The sequence below is a fragment of the Lagopus muta genome, chromosome 29, assembly GCF_023343835.1.
Source record: "Lagopus muta isolate bLagMut1 chromosome 29, bLagMut1 primary, whole genome shotgun sequence".
Lineage (NCBI taxonomy): Eukaryota > Metazoa > Chordata > Aves > Galliformes > Phasianidae > Lagopus > Lagopus muta.
The window spans coordinates 769,137-789,812 of NC_064461.1; the positions used below are offsets into that span (position 1 = coordinate 769,137).

At 61.1% G+C, this 20,676-nt stretch overlaps 3 protein-coding genes across 5 annotated transcripts; 2 read left to right on the top strand and 1 right to left on the bottom strand.

Moving 5' to 3' along the window:
- Positions 1 to 12: 12 nt before the first annotated feature.
- Positions 13 to 3,843, top strand: ISG20L2 (interferon stimulated exonuclease gene 20 like 2). 2 transcript variants are annotated; one of them, XR_007373498.1, is made up of 4 exons: positions 13 to 693; positions 1,040 to 1,240; positions 1,576 to 2,869; positions 2,961 to 3,843. XR_007373498.1 is itself a non-coding variant. In XM_048929012.1 (3 exons), the coding sequence occupies exons 1-3, from the start codon at positions 103 to 105 to the stop codon at positions 1,687 to 1,689; spliced, it is 906 nt and encodes a 301-aa protein (XP_048784969.1). In that variant the 5' UTR covers positions 13 to 102; the 3' UTR covers positions 1,690 to 3,843. The 2 variants fall into 2 exon arrangements, 1 of the variants encoding a protein (XP_048784969.1); XM_048929012.1 differs by having other exon boundaries at positions 1,576 to 3,843.
- Positions 3,844 to 6,665: 2,822 nt separating this feature from the next.
- Positions 6,666 to 10,139, top strand: CRABP2 (cellular retinoic acid binding protein 2). The gene is made up of 4 exons (XM_048929131.1): positions 6,666 to 6,915; positions 8,831 to 9,009; positions 9,273 to 9,389; positions 9,482 to 10,139. Exons 1-4 carry the CDS (start codon positions 6,846 to 6,848, stop codon positions 9,530 to 9,532), a joined length of 417 nt encoding a protein of 138 aa, XP_048785088.1. The 5' UTR covers positions 6,666 to 6,845; the 3' UTR covers positions 9,533 to 10,139.
- Positions 10,140 to 13,170: 3,031 nt separating this feature from the next.
- Positions 13,171 to 16,831, bottom strand: LOC125685712 (dnaJ homolog subfamily A member 1-like). 2 transcript variants are annotated; one of them, XM_048929014.1, is made up of 8 exons: positions 16,714 to 16,831; positions 16,065 to 16,207; positions 15,783 to 15,978; positions 14,937 to 15,041; positions 14,632 to 14,859; positions 14,320 to 14,550; positions 14,015 to 14,115; positions 13,171 to 13,930 (listed from the first exon to the last, which is right to left on the bottom strand). In XM_048929014.1, the coding sequence occupies exons 1-8, from the start codon at positions 16,829 to 16,831 to the stop codon at positions 13,706 to 13,708; spliced, it is 1,347 nt and encodes a 448-aa protein (XP_048784971.1). In that variant the 3' UTR covers positions 13,171 to 13,705. The 2 variants fall into 2 exon arrangements, with proteins under 2 accessions (XP_048784971.1, XP_048784972.1); XM_048929015.1 differs by having other exon boundaries at positions 16,065 to 16,204; positions 16,714 to 16,781.
- Positions 16,832 to 20,676: the final 3,845 nt, after the last annotated feature.

Sequence of the window (20,676 nt, forward strand, 5' to 3'; positions counted from 1 at the left end):
TGCGGATGGCGCGCATGCGCGTAGTTGCAGACGCTCTTCCGTTGCCGGCAGTTTCTGCTTCCGTTGGTTGGGAGGGGAGCGTTGCGCGCTGCCGGCTTCAGCATGTCAGACCTCATCCTCAACGTCACCTTTGGGGTCGTCGAGCCCGCCCGTCGCGTCCCGGCCGGGAACCGTAAGCATAGGAACTTCTTAAGGCGACGGTATTTGGAACGGAAACGTGCGCTCGGGCAGAAAGAGCGCCAGGCGGCCCCGCAGCCCGGAGGAGGCCGCCCAAAGAAGCGCAGCAGGAAGAGGAAGCTGAAGGTGGACGGCGGGGAGCGGGAGGAGCACGAAGGGAAAGATCCCCCCGGGTCCTCCGGCCGCAGGGAGCCTTCAGCTCGCAGCATCACGCAAGAAACGGGCGCCAAAGGGACGCGGGGAGCAAAAAAAGGGACGCAGGGCCCCGTGCGAGCCTCCGGGCTGCCCCCAGTGCCCAGCAAGTTCGTGGCTATCGACTGTGAGATGGTGGGCACCGGGTTTCGTGGGCAAACCAGCGCTTTGGCCCGCTGTAGCATTGTGAACTATGAGGGCGATGTGCTGTACGACAGCTACGTGCGGCCCACAGAGCCCATCGTGGACTATCGCAGCCGCTGGAGCGGCATCTGCAAGAAGCACATGCTCAACGCTGTCCCCTTCTCGGAGGCTCAGAAGGAGGTGTGATGTTGGGGGTGGTGTGGCCATGGGGCAGGGAAGGGGGACTGTGCTCCTGGTGGGCTTTGGGGGCTGACTCGGGTGGGTGGGTGGGGGACTGCTGAGGTCAGAGCATGCTGGTGAGGACTGCCCACATCCCAGTCCCCATCCTGCAGCAGAGGGGATGTCACTTCATGCCTCTGCTGCTCCCATTCAGTCCTACATCACAGCCCTCAGCTGTGATTCCCACTGGTAGCGGGATAGACTCATGTTCCTGGGCACGACCACCACTCTGCTGTGGGATAGAATGCTCCAATGGGCAGCATGGTGCACTGAGGCCTGCTCTAATGCTCCCTCCTTCCCTCCCCAGATCCTGAAGATCCTCTCCGGAAAGGTGGTGGTCGGCCACGCCATACACAACGACTTCATGGCTCTCAAGTATTTCCACCCCAAAGCACTCATCCGCGACACATCCAAAATCCCCTTGTTGAACCAGAAGGGTGGGTTCCCCGAGAAGAAGGCCGTCTCCCTGAAGGACTTCGCTAAGAAACTGCTGCACAAAGATATCCAGGTCTGAGGCTGCTACGAAGTCACTTCTGGGGCAAGAAATTTCCCGGTGTCCCTAAGGAGCCTAGGGGACAAACAGGCAGTGTGAAGGGGCTGTGGGGAGGTTTGCCCTGCTTGTTTGCAATCTGTGCTTGGGTAGGGGACAGAGGTGTGTTATTTCCCGTCCTGGGGCTGGGGAATCCCAAGGTCAGTCGCTGCCTTGTACCTTGGTCTCTTCTCTGAAAGACCTCTTGCAAGAGCAGTTCAGCTGCAGAGCCAGCAGCTGAGAATGTCACTGGGGCTTTTTCTTTCTCAGCAGTGCCCTGGGCCGTTCCAACTCTTTGTCACTGTCCCCAACAGGTTGGCAAAAGCGGACATTGTTCAGTGGAGGACGCCAGGACAACCATGGAGCTGTACAAGATCGTGGAGGCAGAGTGGGAGCAGCACTTGATACTGAACTCTGAGCAGAAGTGACTGCCCTCATAGTCCAGCCCAGACCTCATGGGTCACAGAGCCTTGAGCCAGTGGGAGGAAGAATAGGATGAGCAGAGGCAGCAAGTGCTGTGGTGCACTCTAGCTCACTGGTAGTGGAGATAGTAGCATTATCAAGTTATGACTGTTCTTTCTCCCTACTCTGAGCATTGCATTGCCTTTGTTATACCGTGCTGTGTACCCCACCAGAGATGTGGGGAGAGCAAGGGCCACCTGTGCCTTCTGGGGGTCTATCCAGTCCCAGAGCAGTTCTGGCCTGTCAGAGCCCTGTGGGACCTCAGTGATGTTGGGGTACCCAAGCCTGGCTGTACCAGGAAGAGCATTCCTAGAAGGGCAGCTGAGGGACCCTTATGGATGGGTTCTGCCCAGCTATGGGCAGAGAGGGGACAGAAACTGCTCTGGGTACAGCACTGGAGCCATACCAGCTAGGCTCATCCTGAGCACAGAATCCAGACCCAAGGAGCAATCCTTCAGGCCCTCAGGCCAGTTGCCTCCCATATTTCACAACTACCTCTGACAAGGACCAGCAGAGGCCACGACTGCCACAGGGTTCCGGGACACAAAGCAGGCTGAGGCAAGTCCTGCCAGCTGGGAAGTCCCTGCACACCTGGAAGCTGCTCCCCCAAGGGATTTGAGTGCTGTCTTCCTCTTTACATAAGTGCTGCTGCGGGGGCTGGGGTGGGACCACTGTCCCCATCTGTTTGTCTCTGCTACCGGGGACGCTGTGTCCTTTACAGACACCTCTGAACACCGACGTGTATTTGCTGAACTCTTGAACACATCCCGAGTTCTCGGTCTGCTCTGGTCAGCCCACCGTGGAGCAGCTTTGAAGTGAAATGTTAATGTTCAAAATGCCCATTAAAAAAGAAATTATTAACAAGCACTTCCTTTTGGCTGCAGAGCCCTGGGGAAGATGCTTAACCCCGAATGCACAGGAAGCGGTGCAGCTTGCACCCGTGGGGCATACGATGACCATGTCTGTCCCCCTGTGTTCCAAATTGCCAAGCATGGCTGTGTATGCAGCAACAGGGGAAGCAGGAGGGACTTCCCACATCTCCAGCTTGCAGGCTCTGCGTGAAATCTTGATGTTGTTTGAAATCAAAGCAGTTCAGGAGAAGGCTGGGGAAGGGCTTGCAAAGGAGCAGGCGCCAGACTCGACACGGTAAGTCCCAAAATGGATTGAGTGGGACTGCAGGCATGGGCTGCTCCCTCAGCTCTAAATATTGTTTTTTGTGACCCCATTTTGTGACCAGAGCTGCACAGACAAGAGAGGTGCCCATGCCTGGTGCAGAGCAGCAGATCTCCTTCCCCCTGGGCTCCAAGCAGGCCCTTGATGCCTGGGGTGACTGCTGTGAGCTGTCACCCACCACCTGCCAGCAGCTGCTTTGTGTTGACCTTTCCTACGCCTCTTCTTCACGCCCAGGTATGAGCCATGGCTCTGCAAAGTTCCAGCAGTGTTGGGACCAGTGTGCAGAGCCCAAGGTTCCTCCCTTTATTTTGGGCTGTGTGGACAGAGCTGTCCCCAACTGGGAGACCCCTTACCTGCACCTGAGCCCTGCTGTGGAGAGAGAGAGACTGGGAGTGGAAGAGCAGAAGGGCTTGGGGAGCAAAATGGGGGTCCTGACCCCAGCGCTGCTGGGCTTAAGGTAGGTTGTGCTCTCTCTTAACAGCAGGATGAAAACAACACACTGGCACTGTCCCTAGCTGGTGGATGTGCCGTGCCCAGGGCAGAGCGGACTGGAAACCAGCTAGATCTTACTTACCCTTGAGCCCCCACTGCTGCTTTTCCCTTGGCCATGGGTTCTGCCCACCCAGAGTCCTGCTGGGGTGGCAGCAGGAGAGAGCCTTAGCTCTCACTCCCTTCCCTGCATGAGGAGTGGGGCAGCCAAAACTAACATGCCCAGCCCAGGCTGCTATCCCTGTGCACCTCCTCCATCACTACAGCTCCAGCTGGTGGGTGATGCCGGTACTGAGCAGACCCTGGGAGTGCAGCCAGCCTGGCCGGTGCATCCCCATGCGTAGCTGAATGAGACAGGCCTGAATGCACGTCACATTTTCCAGTGTTTTGGGGTGTTTATGCTGTTATACTCAGCTCTCAGCATGTCCCAGGCAGGGATAAGGGGTGGGAGCGACAATCGTGGCCGGAATAAAACACTTCCCAACCTCCAGATGTTTGGCTGCGTGACGAGAGCGGCTGAGCAAGAGACACTCGTTAAAAATCTGCTGGGTTTGGGGACGTCTGGGTCACTAAGAGGGGACAGCGGGGCCCTGATGCAAAGGATTGGGCCAGACAGCAAAGACAGGGGGGGAATTCTAGGGGGAGCCATTCGTTTTGTGTTTAAACACTGAGGATTTATTCACTGTGCCAGTGAGGGATGCCCAAGCTACGCAGTGGGGGGAGGAAGAGAAGCGGGCAGCACGCTACCAAGCAGCCATGCATGTGTGCCTCATGCAGTGTGTGTCCACCACAGAGCTGTTGTGGCCCCAAGCACAAAGGAAGGTGAGGAGGCATTGGAGAGGCCGGGTGCCTTTGTGTCTGGCTGCGTTTGGAAGCAATTAAAATGGGGTGGGAGTTTACAATCTGGGTTATAAATGGCCGACCGTTAAAAAGTTTTTACGTCTGGAAATGAGAACCATGCGGTCCGGCCCCATCTTGTCGGCAGATGCTTAATGGAGCTCCTGGGGGAGTAGGGGGGGGTCACAGCATGGGGGTAGGGGCTCCAGTGGGAACCACTGTGGGGTCCCATGGGTGCTGTGCCACCGCTGTGCTCCTTGTGAGGGGCTCAGGGCCATCGTTGCGGTCACTCCACGCGGATGGGGGGCACTGGGGGGGCTGCAATGGTGCTCAGATGGCTGCAGTTTGCTGGGATTGCTGTGGTGCATTGCAGTGCCAGTTGTTTCCAGTGGCTCATCCAGCTGTGCAGCCGGGTGTGGGAGCTCCGTGGCTCCAGTGTAATCCCTGTCTCTGTGCTCAGCCATCCTGGGACAAGCGGCCCCACGCGGGTTTGCAGCCGGAGCCGGAGTTTCGTGGGCCAGGAAGAGGGGAACGGAGAGAGGGGTTTATCCACCCTTCCCCATACAATTCCTTCCAGATGTGGGGCTGCCTGGGGGGTTCTGCTCAGCTGCGTCCTGGGGGCTCAGTGTGAGGGTCTGCAGCTTTGCCAGCACCCCACCCGTGCTCCCCTGCAGCCGGTTCTCCTGGAAATATGGCATTTATTTTTTTTTTCACTCTTCACTCCAAATATGGGGGTAAACGTTCAGCATCACTCATCCCCCCTGTGCCAGAGGGGACACAGATCCTGTTACACGAGGATGAAAAGGGACGGTGGTGACCCCCTGTCAGACCCTCCAGCTCTGCCTGGGGGTGCATGGGGTTGGGTGCAGTGTGGGGTTTGTTCCTTTCCCCCATGCTTCCCGTCCTGCAGCCCACGGAGCATCGGCAACGCTGTAGGTAAGGTTATGTCAGCCCTTTGTTACAAATCCTGTTCTTCGGGGGATTAGAGGCATGCTGCAAGCCAGGGCTTGGCTCATGAAAATCACAGCCCAGAAATTTGGGGGCGAGGAAGCCGGGGCCAGGAGGAGGGGAGGCAGCTCTCTCAGTAAGAGGGGTTTCAGGATCTTCCCGATGGGCAGGAGGGAGCTGGAAGGCAATTGCCAAGCTGTGAGCAATGAGCTCAGCTTTACTGCTGGTTCACACGGGGCTGTGCAGAGAGATCTCCAGCTGTTGGGTGCCCTATGTACCCCAAACGTGCCAAACCTTGGACCCTTGGGGCAGTCTGCTCTCCTGCAGACAATGGGGACAGTGGCAGCATGGACACGACTGAGGGTGTCCATCACTGCACAGAAGTCTGTTTTCACCCACAGAATCTGTCTCCCTCCGTTTCAGGGCTGCCAGTGACCCAAACGTCATTTATTGTGCAGTGCTGGGATGGCACCATGGCACAATGTGCCCCACGCAGCTCCTTCCTCAGGCATCTCACCAGAGAGAAACCCCAGCAAACAATTCATCACGCTCTGAGCAGATCCAATCTATCAGGGCTTTAATCTCACATTAGCAGTTAATCTTGCTTTCCACCGGCCTGTAGCCAAAGCAAACTTTCCTCAGCCCCGTGCAGACCAGAGGGTTCTGTTCTGGGCATGGGGCTCAGATGGAGTGGGGCTGAGCACAGCTGCACACGTGCACAAACGCTGCAAGCACAACATGCATGCAACACATTGCATGCACATGCGTGTGCGCGCACAGAGCCGTGCACACCTGGCACACACCAGCACATGCAAAGCACCCAGCTGGCACAGGGCTGGGCAATAATCCATCCCCAGGGCTGTTGGGGGGCTGCAGGCAGATTTGGGGGGTGTGAGAAGTCTTGGGGAGGTGTGGAGAAACCGGGAGGATGGAGGTTGATTGGGTGAGGCGAGAGGTATTGGGGAGATTCGGACAGCTGGAGGATGACAGGGATGTAGGGGGGACGTGGGAAGCTTTGGGGGGATGTGGGCAGTTTGGGGGGGATGCAGGCATGAGGGAGGCGCGGGCAGATCGGGGCTGAGCGGGCAGATTAATCCTTTGTGGGGAGTTACAGGGGGGATGCTTGGGTTAGGGAGATGCAGGTGGTTTGGGAGGCGCCTAATTTTGGGGGTGATGAGGGCAGTTTTTTGGGGGGCACGTGGGAAGTTTTGAGAGGTTCTGGAAGTTTTGGGAGATGCTGCAAGTTTTGGGAAACGATTGAGGCTTTCTAGAATGACGGAAGTTTTGGGGGAACGATGGAAGATTTGGGGACGATGGAGGGGTGCCCGTAAACCTTAACCCCCGCCTGCGTTCCCCCCCCCCCCCCCCCTCCCCTCCCCGGGGCCGTCCCGGTGCTCGGCCCCACAGGTGAGAGGAGCGCGGGGCTCCGCCGGCAGCGGGGCCGGGGCGGGGGCGGAGCGGGTGAGCCCGGCCATAAAACGGCGGCGCGGGGCCGGAGCCCGATTGAGCGGCTGCGGGGCGGGAGAGCGGCGGTGCCGGTACCGGCGGAGCGGACGGAGCGGACGGAGCGGACGGAGCGGACGGAGCGGAGGTGCCGGTGCCCCTCGGTGCGTTTCCACCACCTGCTCCTCCTTAGCACCATTTCCCACTTCCCCGGTGCCCCCCGCTCGCCGCGATGCCCAATTTCTCCGGGAATTGGAAGATGAAGAGCTCGGAGAACTTCGAAGAGCTGCTGAAAGCGTTGGGTGAGTGAGAGTCCCGGGATGGGTGAAGAGCGGGGGGAGTCCGGTTCCCATCGCCCCCCGGATCCCTCCAGCAGTGCGGGTCGGGGATTGTACTTAAAGCCTCCAGGGCTTGGGAGAGCTTCCCGGCCCCACTTCTCCCTACCCCTGCATCTCGCAGCCCGCTCCATTCCTCTTCCTCGTGAGGAAACTGAGGCACAGCTCGGATCCCCCCCCTCAGCTGCAGCCTGAGCCCCTCTCCTCTCTTCTGCCTGCCTCAGTTTCCCCACTGCAGTAGTAACCCCCGGGCTGCACACCCCCAGGCTCTCCCTGCATTACCCCCTTCGCATGGACACCCCACTCCCCCCCCCCCCCCAGCACCCCTCATCCCACACCCCGGTCGCACCCAATGGGATGGAGTGTGGTACCCCCAAAACCCCGGCCTGCAGGGCTTGGTTTGTCCCCCACTTCCCACCCCCATAGCACTGCGGGTCCTCAGCTGGAATCCGTGCATGGGGACACCACTGGGGTCCCAGGTTTTGGGCAGGACTGGGCCCCCCCATCCCCCAATGTTCTCCTCTGCCTGACCCCTCCCCACCCGCCGAGGAGTCGCTGGAGCAGAATATTTTCCAAGTTAGGGGATACGTAACAAATACTTCAGTATAATTATCACTTTCTTGGATTTCACTCCCTCTTCGCCCCCTCCTCCTCCCTCTCTCCCCTCCATCACCGCCGGTGAAGTGGTGCGGGGAAACCTCATCAGGAAAATCAATCTGTCGGGCACAGCGCAGCACTCTGCCTTTCCCACGCAGCGCATGAGGCTCCTGCAACCCCCGGCCCTGGGTGAAACCCACCCCCCTCCCCCCCCCCCCCGGAGGCACTGTGCCACCCCCATGGCTCCTAACTGCCTTAGGGGGACACTTTGTCCTCATGCCCACACAGGGGAAGGTGCAATCGTTGCATTTTAGCATCACGGTGGGAACAGCCCCACATGGATGCATCTGTCCCCGGTGCAGGGTTTGTTCCTCTAGGGATGCTCCATCTCCTCCAGGGATGCTCTGCTCTGTCTGCAGGGGCTTCCTGCCCTCCCCCCAATCCCTGGAGGCACGTGGAGCTGGATGGGATTGAGGAGGGGGCAGTGGGGTCCTGGCCAAGAGCCGACCTGCTGCCTTCAGCTGCCCGAGGGTCACACCATGGGAACAATGTCCCCAAAGAGCAGCTCCCTGGGGAGCGGGGCTGCCTGGGTGACAGCCCAGGGCTCAGGCTGTGATGGATGAGTCCGTAGGGGAGTGGGGACAAAGCCACAGCTGCATTGTGGTTAGCAAGAAGGGAGGGGGCTGCGAGAGTGTAATGATGGGTGTGAGACCCCCCCCCCCCTTGGCCTCCAGATGTAGGGCGGGAGCCCTGCGCCATGTCCCCGCTGTCACCCCGCGCGCCTCCCCATCACCCTCAGGCACATCCGGAGCCCGCACAGCTCCCCCCTGCCTGAAGGTAACGAGCACCAGATGTGGCCCAGATGTGCAGAGGGGGGTTCATGCACCCCCCCAAGCCTCCCTCCCCCCACACACACACCCTCCCTCCATGTTGTGCTGTCTGCAGAGCTCGGGGTCCTCCCAAGCTGTGTCACTGCCAAGTCGTGGAGTGGGGGGCAGGGGGCAGCCACGTGCCCCCTGTGCGCTCTGCAGGGGCTTATGGCATCGAGCCCTGAGTGCAGGGGGGGAAAGGGGGGAGTGTTTGCACGACCTCGTGCCCCCCATCTGCAACCAATTCCATAGAAAAGCAGCAGCATCTGTAGCTCAGCGCAGCTCTGGAACACAGCCGGGGGTCGTCGTCACCGCCATCCCGAGAGGCACTTAACCTCCCCTCCATGGGTCACACACCGGGCTGGGCGGTCTGGGATGTGGGGAGGGGTCACTCTGACACCGGTCCCTGCTTGCAGGCGTTAACATGATGCTGCGGAAGATCGCGGTGGCTGCGGCCTCGAAGCCAGCGGTGGAGATCAAGCAGGACGGTGAAAGCTTCTACATCAAGACCTCGACCACCGTGCGCACCACTGAGATCAGCTTCAGGATCGGGGAGGAGTTCGAGGAGCAAACGGTGGACGGGCGGCCCTGCAAGGTGGGCTGAGCTGCACCCGTTTGTGTGCGTGGATGTGTGTGCGCTCACTGATGTGTGTGTGAACGTGTGCACACATCCAGCATGCAGTCCTTCCCCCTGCCCCCAGGTGATACACGTGTCCAGCAACTGCAGGCTGTGGGGACAAACGGCCCCATCTTGTTGGTGGTGATGGATCGTAGTGCCTGATGGGGCTGGGGGCTGCTTCCCCTCTCCCCCCCCCCACCCCGTACCCCCCAACCAGTGCTGTTCTCTCTTCTCTATAGAGCTTGGCCAAGTGGGAGAGTGAGAACAAGATGGTGTGTGAGCAGCGGCTGCTGAAGGGCGAGGGACCCCGGACGGGCTGGTCCCGAGAGCTGACCAATGATGGGGAGCTCATCCTGGTGAGTGGGGGGCGAAGGGGGGGTTGGACGGTGATGGGGTGCATGCTGAGAAACTCTTGGAATAGGGCTGTGACCAGTGCTCCTTATTGCAGACCATGACAGCTGATGATGTTGTCTGCACCAGAGTGTACATCCGGGAGTGACGCACGCCACCAACCATCTCCCCACAACGGCTCCAGCCCCCCCTGCCCCTCCCCATGCCTTTCCCGTGGCCCTGTGGCCCCCTGCTCCCCTGTACCTGCCCCGTGTCCCCCCCCCCCCCCCCTCTCCCTGTGGCTGTGGGGGTGCACTGAGCAGCGGGATGTTGGGGAGCACCCCATCCTTTGGGTTTGATGTTTTCTGGTGGGTTTTTTGTTGTTGTTATTGTTGTTGTTTTTTTCTTTTTTATAACTGTTTTTGATTCACTTTGACCTCACACCCGGTGCTGCACCCCTCACCCTCCCCTGCAGCTCTGCTCGCTCTGCTCCCTCCCCGGTATTTATTTGTGAATAGTTGAATGGAATGGAAACACTCAACAGCTCCAATCCGGCGGTGCCGTGCAGTTCCGACCCCTGGGAACGTCTCCTCAACCCCTCTTCCCCTCTCCTGTTTCTAATAAAGCTCCAATCCCCATTGCTGTCCCCATCCCTCCCGGCCCTGCTTGCGTGTGCTGATCCAGCTCCGTGCCACAGCCCCAGCGTTGCGCAAAGGGCCGGGGGCAAAGGCGGTGCTGGGCGATGCCGTGTGGCGCATCCCTGCGTGGGAAGCACGGGGCATCTGGAGCACAGAGCCCCTATGGGTGCAGGTCTGGAGGGGGTAGAGGGGAGGAAACACCAAGCGCTGCCATGAGGTGATGCTCGTGGTCCCAGCTGGGTTGCCCCTATGCTGTCTTGGCTGTGTTAACAGCCCTGGGGTGGGTGATGAGATGGAATTGGGGGGGGGGGGGGTTCTTTTCAGCCACGAGGTGGGTGTGCTGTTTGTTGCATGGGGGTATGAGGAGCACTCGGCAAACTGTCCCGATTTTAGGTGGCAGTGGGGGTGTTGAGTGCCTCCTGGTGAGCATCCTGCCCTCGGCACTCTGATTCTTTGGGGGAAAAGCCAACAGTAAAGCAGCAAACCCCGAGTAAGCTGGGAGCCTTTGGGGCAAGGGGCAAAGGGGCTGCTGTGCTGCTGCTCCCTGGGTGTGTCGGTGGTGGCAGCAGGGTTTTTACCAGGAGTGGATGGGAAACAAAAGCTGTGCCCTGGGAAGACGGGAGCGGTTGCAGATGCCTTTGGGGTGACGCAAAGGGGGGGGTAAGGGAGGGGGGGTAGCGCTGTGGGTTCCTCTATGGGGGAGAGCAGTGGGATTACAGCTTTGGGAAGGGAGGGGGGGAGTTGTGAAGAGGGGTTGATGGGGGTAGCGCTGTGCCTCCAGGTGCTGCTCCTGGAATGCGCTTTAAATCTCCCCCCACACCGGGATCTGGACCACTGCCGGCTCCTGACGTCACCGTGCTGTAACGGGACCGGGTGGCACCAGGAGCTGCTCCATGCCCCCCTCCTTCCTCCCCCCCCCCCCCCCAAGACCCGGCCATGCGATGATGGGTGGTGGGCACTGCCGACCCCCCTCCTCCTTTCAGCCAAACTCGTTTCTCTCCCCGGAGATTTTGTAACAGAAACGATCCGCCTCGAGCAGCTCTTAATGAAAACCATGAGTTCCAACCCTCGGCCCTCACGGTTTTCCGATCCAGAGGAATATCCTCTTTCTTCGTAGCCGCCCAGGGGACGGCTCCAATTTGTCTCTCTTCCGAACCCCGGGCGGGAGGGGAAGCAGCAGCGCCGGTGGTGAAAGCGGAGATGGCAGCAGGGGCCCCGATGGGGGCTGTGCCCCAACAGCTGGAGCTGCACATCTGGATGACGGGGGTGCACATCTGGATGGCGAGGGGGCGGCCTGGGGGTCCCATCTCGCTTCTTGTGCTGGTGATGGGGGGGTACAGAGACGACGTGTCCCAGCCGTTGGCTACCCCACGCCAAGAGTTGGATGGCGGCCGCTCAGTGAAACAAAGGCGGATTCCTCCTCTCAGCCTCTGTTTATTGTGCGAAGAGCGGAGGGGAGCGGGGCTCTGCAGGGCTCGGGGAGAGGGAAGGGGGGGGGGGGGCTGCTGGAGTGGGTCCCAGGATGCAGAGCGGTGCTCGATTGGAAAGTGCACGGGTGATGATGGTGATGGGTTCCCCCAAAAGGGGGCTGCAGGGTTTTTCCCCTCCCCCTCCAAGCTCACTGTGGGTGGCTGCGGGTGCCCCCGAGCCGGCACTAATCGGCTGTCCGCTGACCCCCGGGCTGCCCCCGGCTGGGGAGGGGGCCCCGCTCAGCCCCTTGCCTTTCATCTGCCGCAGACAAAGCCCTGCGAGGGGCTGGGGGCTTCTGAGCCGCTTTGTGCTGCGGGTGATGAATGTGTGACCCACGGGGGGTTGCGACCCTTCTCCCTCTGCCTTTGTCATGCATTTTTTGGAAGTGGGGTCCCCAGGGTGTCTCCAGGTAGCTCCCGCCATGCTGTCGGCTGGGCAGTAGGGCTTTGTCCTGAGATGCGTTGGTTCTCGTCCTTGCTATGGGGCCGCTGGCCAAGCTGTGGGCTGGGCTGTCTGCGACCGCACTGCAAGGATTTCACCCTTAACCTCATACTGGGGCTCGAGCAGGATTGCAAGCCGCTCCTTGCTCCCCACGAAGGGGTTTCCAGGTGCACTGCAACCGTGCCGAGGGGCACAGGGAGGGCACTGCGCTGGCGTTACACAGGGAGCGCAGCGTGACCGCGTGGGGTCCAGATAAGGGCTCAGGACCGCTGTGCCCCACGGTTCCGCGTCTCATTGGGTCCCCTTCCCGAGGGGCAGCACGCTGTGCCCGGTCCCCAGGGTCCCTCATCCCGGTGTCCCCGCTTGGGACGCGGTGACACAGCCGTCCCCACGGCGCTCCCTGGGGCAGCCGGGGACAGCAGTGCCCACAACTGGGCGAGCAGGGCGGTATCCCAATGCCGCCGGCTTCAGGAGGTGACAGATGCGAGGTGCTGTCACCTCCCCACGCGATGCCACCCTCAAAACAGAGCACCCCCCCCTCCCATCCCATCCCATCCCCCGCAAGACCCTCCTCGCTCCTTTCCAGTTTTGACTTTCAGGGTCCCATGGACTGACCCCGTTGCATGGGGGGGGGTTACGGGGGAAAGGGGGGGGGGGGGTTTACGGGATCCGGTTTGACTCCCGTGCTTTTGTTCCTCAGCATTTGAGCTCATCTTTTGCGGAGGAGGGGAGGGGGGTCTCACTTCACCGCTCAACCCCCGCAGGGTGGCGTTTGCGGGGTCTCTGCCAACCCCAGCCCCAAGGATGCAATGGAGCGTCGGCGCAGCCCACCTGCGTTGCTGACCCCTGGCGGCTGCCTGCAGGGGAACGATGACGGAAGCGTGCCTCAGTTTCCCCATCTGCTGCCCCGGTAATGACAGGGCAGTGGGAGGCCCTGCCCGGCTCCCCTCCTCCTGGCGCTGGGCGGCTTCAAAGGGCCCTTTCCCTGCGGCGGGGGCACGGCCCGGATTGTGAAGGCAGCAGCGGCTGCCGGGGGGGGGGTCAGGGCCAGGACCGCGGCTCCCCTCCCTGCTGAGCAAGGCTGGGGAAACTGAGGCACGCCCGCAGATCAAAGCGGGCGGTGCGCGAGGCTGCCCCCGGGGGGGAGCGGCTGCGGGCCGGCAACGAGGAGGAGTCAGGATTGCTTTTAATGCCACATACAAAGTCCTCTCCACCCTCCCTCCCCATCCTTCCCCTCTCGCCCCCCCCCGAAAAAAAAAACAGACTTAAAATTATTCCAAAAATAAATAAAAAGGGCCAGGTCCCCCCCTTACCCCCTTCTGTGCAAAGAGAAAAGAGAAAAACCCCCTCCGCTCCCCAGGCCAGACCCAGGCTCCAGCAGGAAAGAAATGGGCAAAGCAAGTGAACCGGCGGCAGCATCACCCCATGGGGTGGGGGCTGCAGGGTGGGGGTCCTCAGCCCTGCGCAGGGCAGAGCAGGTGGAGGGCAGCAGATCTGGAGCCTTCCCCACCCATCTCCTTGGTGTGGAATGCTCAGAGCTGCCCGATGCTGGGCACAATGCTCCTGGCCCCACACTGTAGATAGCGAAACTGAGGCAGGCAGCATGGCCCCCGCTCAGCATCAGTCCAGGGCTGCGCTGTCCTGGTGCAGGGAGAGGGGATGGCTCCAAAAGAAGGGCGAGTGCTGTGGGAAAGGTGACCTATGTACATCCCTGAAGGTCAACGGCTCTCCGAGCCCCTTCCCCACCGCGCTGCCCCCTGCCCCTGCATGGGACGAGCCCCCAACAGCCTCGGCTATGAGGTCTGGCACTGCACGTGCTGACGGGTGCCATCCTCGAAGTCATCCTCGTGGTATGCTTCGCCATGCGGCCGCCGGCCTGTACTGCCATGGGACGTGTAGTCACTGAGTTCCACTTCCTCTGTGTCCTCAGTGGCCATCACCTCCTCCTGGGGTGGGAAGAAGGCCTGGAGCTGGCGCAGGCGTTCAGTGGGCAGCCAGCCAGGCTCGGGGAACTTCACCTGTGGGTACAGAAGGGTTGGGGACGGAGGTGGGCATGGGGCGGCCACACAGGGTCCATAACCCATCCCAACCCCACACCTCACCTCGAACTTGAGGATGAGTTTTCCCTTCTGGAAGGGGCTCCTGTAGACGGGCATCCCCTCGTTGGGGATGCATTTCAGGTCCCCAGGTCGGATGACATCACCTGAGAAAGAGGATGAGCGTCACTGCGCCGTGCACCACTGCACTGTGCATCACCGCACTGTGCCCCCACGCTGCTCCCAGCTTTTTTGCTGGGGACTTTGTGCAGATGTGGAGGAAAAGGGGAGAAGCTGCGTCCCTGTAGAGCTGGGGAAGAGTGAAACTCAAGGACAGTGCAGGACCACGGGGACACACATCCCCATCCTACCTGGCTGCGAGGCGACAAGCAGGGTCCTGTTGTCCAGCGTGCGGATGACCTGCCTGCAGCCACACAGCGCATCTGCCAGGCTGATCTCCCGCCTGACAATCAGATCATCACCGCTCCGCCTGAACACGGGATGCTCCTTCTGGTCCAGGACAATGATGATGTCCCCAGGCTCCAGGCCAGGCACTTGGTCACCTTCCTCGTGGAAGGTGATCTTCTGCCCATCCTTCATACCTACAGGGAGAATTCAACAGCTCAGATCGCAGCTCCGGAGCTGTTATCACAGGTCACCCTCTTGGCACAGCCCTATCTCACCTTTATCCAGGTGGACGCTGAGGATTTTTTTCTCCCGCACGACCTTGCGGCCATTGCAGGTGAGACAGCAGTCGCGGGGCCGGATCCACTCGCCCTGACCCTGGCACTGGGAGCACACCGTCTGGATCTGCTGGATCACGCCGGGCCCCAGCTGGTGGATACGCACCTCCATGCCCGAGCCATGGCACTTGGGGCACCGCCGCTGTGCGCCCTCCCGCACCCCGCAGCCTGCGGGCGAGGGCAGGTGGGGGGTGAGGGCTGGGCACGGTGCTGACCCCCTGTCTCGGTCCCCCCCAGGCCCTCACCTCCGCATTTCCTGCAGATGATGTTCTTCTGCAGGGACAGCTTGCGCGTGGTGCCGTTGTAGAGGTCCTCCAGCGACACGGAGAGCTGATGTACCACCGTCTTGCCTGGAAGGATGGAGAGCCCAGATCGGCACCCTGCTGCATGCAACAGGGCTGCACCTTCAGTCACTGCTCTGCTGTCCCATGGCAGAAGGAAGCTCGGATCCTGCAGACCCCAGGGGCAGCCCCACATCCCAGCCCCCCACAGCCCTCGCCATGCTACAGCTGTTCATCACCAGCCCTACCCAGAGGTGCCAGGACGCTCTCTTTCACCTCCTAATTGCCCTGCAATTAAATCCTGCCACCTCAGCAAGAAGCGCCCTGGCAAGTCATCGAGCCATCCCCTCTTGCATGACCCAAGCCTAAAGCATCTTGCTGTCACCAGAGCACCCTGCACGCCCTGCATCCCCAAGGCCGTGGGGAGCCGAGGGCAGCGCTAGGTGACTCACCCCAGCCTGGGGACAGCAGGGGACTGGGTAGGGCGCTTTGAAGAGGGGCAGGTGGAGAAAGTAATGAGGGTGACAAAGAACTGTGCTGGGCTGTGCACCGCGAGGAGCAAGGTGGCCCGGGGGCCACCAACTGGCTGCTGGCGTCCCCAGAGTCAACAAGTCAACCCCATCCCATCCCCCAGAGCCAACACAGCCAACATGTCAACCCTGTCCTGTCTTCAGAGCCAACATGTCAACCTTGTCCCATCCCTAGAAGCATCAGGTCAGCCACATCCCCAGAGCCAACAGGTCAACCCAGTCCCATCTCCGCTCTCGCTGTCAGCTCAGTTCCAGCTCCCAGTGTCCCCAGTGCCCGTACCTCGCCGGTCCGCCCGGCCACGCATCCTCACACCACCTCCAAAGAACAGATCGAAAATGTCCATAGGGGAACCGAAGCCGGGGCTGCTCCTGCTGCCCAGGCCACCCTCCTTCATGGCCCTTTCCCCTCCTCGGTCATACAGCGCCCGTTTGTGGGCATCTGACAGCACCTCGTAGGCCTGCGAGATCTGCTTGAACTGAGAGGGAACAGAGGGTGGTGAGCGGGGCAGAGGCAACGGGGGGATGTGAAGCTGGGTTATGGGGGAGGATTTGGGGTTCCTACCCTCTCGCCCTCGCTGGGGTTCTTATCGGGGTGGTAGCGCAGTGCCAGGCGTCGGTATGCCCGCTTGATCTCATCCAGGCTGGCGCCCGGCCGCACGCCGAGCAAGTCGTAGTAACCCGTCTCCTTCACCATCGTCCTCGCTGCTGCGAGGGGGAGGCGTCACCCCCGTGTCCCGCATCCTCCCCCCCCCCCCTCCAGTTTCCCCATTCCCACAGCCGCCCCACTCCGCGTGCCGCCCGTCGATAAGCCCCAACGTTGCGCTGGGGGGATGAAGAAGGGAGGGGTGGGAGGGGGGGGTTTATCTCTGCTCATCCGCGCTGCCCCGGGATGGGGCTGCCCCCGGGGGTGTCCCGGTTGTGGGGGACAGCAGGCAGGGTCGCTGTTCCCGTTGCGGGATGTGACAGCCCCCCGTGCAACGCCGCCCGCCCCGCGGCTGTCACAGCGCTGCACCACGTCGAAGGGGGGGAAGGAGGGAGGGGGGGGGGGGACACGTCGAGGGTCCCCGCGGGGATAAGGCGATATTCGGTCCGGGCCGACAGGGATGGGAAATGAGGGGTCGGGGTCGCCGCTACCCGCGGGAGGGGTGGGGGAGGTGGGGACCCGGGGGGCGCCGGGGGGCAGCGGGGGCGATGCCCCCCCCCGCACTCACCGCTGCTCCGCCGCCCGTCTCCGAACTCTCTGGAAGCCCGGCCACGCCCCCCGCGCGCCCCATTGGCTGGAAGTCCCACAGACGGACACGCCCCCAACGCCGATCGTTCCGCCCTCATTGGCTTTCATCCTTGAAGACCCGCCTACTGAGCACGCCTCCCTCTGCCTGCCGGCTCTTCCGGGCAGGCCGGAAGAACGCCGTCTTGCGATTGGCTGCGATGGCAGTACAGGGTAGACGCCTCCTTTTTCATTGGTCAGTTCGGTTGGCCAATGAAGTGAAAGAGTGGAAAGGCCGAAAGCGGTGGTTCTCCGGCAGGTGGCGCCATAGCGCGCGGTGGGAGAGTGGGGGGCTGCGCGGGCTTTTGGGGGGACTTTTAGGGGGGGGTCTTTTGGGGGGGGGGGGGGGGCTTTTTTGGGGGGAATTTTTTTTGGGGGGGGATTTGCGGACTTTTGATGATTTGGGGCATGGTTGGCTTCACCTCCCCGAATAGAAGTTGTTGGTTTTGTAGGATTTTTTTTTTTGGGGGGGGGGTGAGGGGGGATGAGGTGGTGCCCATAGGGGGCGCTCGTGGCTGAGGGTGGTAGCGGGTGCTGGAGGTTGAGAGCACACTGAGCGAGGGATTGTCCGTCTGTCTGTCCGTCCGTCTGTCCGTCCCACGCACACACACACGCTCCTGTCCCATTGCTTTCAGGAGGGGGAGCACCGACGGCATCGTTTTCTCCTTAGCAGCACAGCGGTAGGGCTGCGCAGACCCCATCGCTGCAGCCCCTACCCGTAGTGGGAGCCGCTCCATCACCTGCAGCACAACGGGGACGTGGACCAGTTCCTTCCCCGCTTCTCAGCGCCGGGACTCGCTCAGGGGAAAGGCATTTCCTCCCCATGCAGGCGTGAGCCCAGAGAGGGGGGGGGAACAGCGTGCCCGGGTGCCACAGCCTGGGGCTGGGGCAGTTCCACCTGCCCCGCTCAGCCCAGTCAGCGGCTCCCCGAGCCCCTGGCCATGTTTGGGAAAGCAGCAGCAGCCTCCGGGCGAGCCGAGGGGTCGGGCATGCCGCTGCTGTCCCCATGGGCCGTTAATCCCTAACCAGCCCCTCTGCTGTGAAATCCAAACCCACCGGGCAGTTGTCACTGTGCTGGGGTTTCAGCGACCCCTGGCCCACCTGCCCGAAATAAGGGGGAGGGGGGTGATTTACGCTGAATTCCTGAGCGATGCTGCAGCTGATTGACAGCAAGAAGCTGCACAAGGGATGCAGTGCCCTAAGCGGGCATGCGGTCTTCAAAGCAGAGGTGGGATGTGGCCCCCAAACTGGGGACGTTGTCCCAAGATAAGGGATGCAGTGGGAGCTATCTGGGACTTGGAGCTGTGGGACCTTCACGGGGCCACTTCTCCTCTGTCAGCTGCTTGTGGTGACTCAGGGCTGATGCAGTCACATCCTGTCCCAAGCAGCATGACCCCTGCCAAAGTCTGCCGCTCTGACCCATGGCCCAAGCTGCAGTGGGCATCAGCTTTGTGTCTGCGGGATCTGGCCAAAGGAAGGTTGGCCCCAGGTTCAGCTCTGGCCACCTGAAGAGCCCTGTTTGTCCCGTGCCACCTGCATGCCGGTCCCCAGTGAGGAAGGAGCTGCTTTGTCAGCGTTTCCTCCGGGTGTGAGTCAGCTCCGGGTGCACTAAAGCCCCCATGGCTATCCTGAGGTAGCTGGATGAGGGAAACTGAGGCACAGCACCAGCACTCACGTGTCTGCTACCTCACCACAGCCCTTGTCCCATCCCGCTCCTGCTCCACACCTCCTCCCTCGCTCCCGCTAATGACAGGGCACAGGCTTCATGCCACATCCTGCATGAGTTGTTCTGGTGCCAAGTTGATTGCAGGCAGGCGGAAGCGGCGTTTGAAGTGGTGATAAGCAGCGGGGTCGATGGGCACCATCCTTCTCAGTCCTTCTCACCGTGCCATTTTTGCACATCAGAGAGTTTTGGGGAGAGAAAGGCACAGGGATAGGCATGTGAGTTCTTCTTTGAGCTGGGATCACAGGACCAGGGGATGGGGATGCGTGGCCCCAGGGCTTGCATCACCCTGGAGCTGAGGCTGGGGATGCTTTGTAGCACTGATGGATGGCTCCAGGCGCACATTCCTACCCTGGGCTTGGCCACAGGCATCCACGTCACCCCGATTTGGCAGCAGCTGTCGGGGGGTCATGGCCCAGCAGCTGGGTGAGCCCCTGACACCAGGGCAGCACTTATTATAGCCAGCAGAAGCTATTCCTGGCAGCACATGACCCCACTGAAAGGTAGGGAGAGGGTGGTGGAGGCGTCTTGGTAGCACGTCCCTGGGTGCTGAGAAGGGACAGATGGAGTGGTCACGGTAAGGGGGGATGATGCCAGGCTGGGGGAACTTGCTGCCCAATCCATGGCATCATACTGGGGACCAGCCTGCCTCTCTCTGCAAGTCCATCGTGCCCCCATCGATTGTCCCCTCCATGCATCCCCCATGTGTCTCCTATTTGCCTGCATGGAGCATCCATTTTGGGGAGGAGGAGTGGGGGCTGCCTGCACCCCTCCGAGTGTATTTTTAGTCCTTTCCTTATAAGGTTTCTGCGATTTTTTTGGGAACTGTGAGCACAGTGAAGTCATCGCTGAGGTCATCCTGTCTCGCTTTTCCCCCCCCCCCCCTCCAAACCCCCCCCCTTCCTCCTGGTGCTGGGCTCATCCCACAGGGAGGTTTTGTGTGGGCTCCATTGAAAACTCCCTCTCTGCCCAGCCTTAAAGGAAACAAAACCCGTAATTGTCTGGCAGGGGGCCAGGCTGAGGGGGTCTTCGAGACTCTTAAAGCATCCACTTTGCCAGCACAGTGGCCCATGCTTTGCCCATGCCGTGCCCACCAGCCCTTGCATGTGCTGCTCACACACTCCGTCCTTTACAGTGTGTGAGCAGTTTTCAGGGGTCAGGCCTGAACAGCCAACCTCCCTCCCCACCCCCCAAAAGCCCCATTGCCCCCCAGATTAGATTAGATGTGCTCGGCTGGTTGGATTTAACGAGGCGGGTGGTGGCCTCTGCTTTGCTCCAGTGACTTTTGGCTGGCAGAGTGCATATGTGCTCCCACGGGTGATGGGCATGGGGTGATCCCTGCCCTGGGGCGATGGGTGTGCAGACGGGGATCCCCATGGGGTTGGTACCCTAGAAAGGGGGTACTTTGGGGGCACTCATGTCCCATTTGGGGACATCCACTCTTGCACTTTATGCTGTCTCCGGTCAAGTGTGGCTGGGCTTTGCTTTCAGCCAAGTGCCCCGCAGCCACACATCTCCACCCCTCTAGTGACCCCCAGCCCTTGACCCTTCCTCCTCCTCCTCCTCAGGGTGAGGAGGGAGCTGCCCCCACCATCTGTCCCCCCTCGTCTCTTTGTCAGCACTGGGCTGCCTGGAATGCGTATTAATTTTGGGAGGAATGCCGCCCCCCGCATCGCCCGGCACTTCACCTCCCCCACCCCACAGCATCCCCACAGCTTTTGGGGATGGAGGGGGGGGGGGGGGAGCGCTGCGGATCACCGAGCCGCCATCGGGTGATGCTGCCCAGGCCTCTCCGCAGGGCCGGCTGTGGGCCAGGGGCTGATTGAACACAGGCTCAGAGCCTGATTAAACTAATCAGAGGGGATTTTTTATTTTTATTTTTTTTATGGTATCGCTTCGTTCGAGTTTGTCCTTAAAAGGAAACCATCGCCTGTGGGCAGGGGAGGGGGTCGGGGGCTTTGTGCAGCGAAGGCAGATAAACGCAGGGTCCTTATCGCAGCCTGGCTCCGCGCGGTGCTGGCAGGGGCACGGAGGGCTGAACCCAGCGTGTGGGTGAGCAGCACAGCGCTGAGTGCTGCATGCCAATGCCACCCGGTTCCCCTCATCCCCTGCCCACCGTGACTCAGCCCTTTGCCCACATAAGGGCACCCATTCTCTGGCCGTCGGCGCGTTCCTTCATGCCCA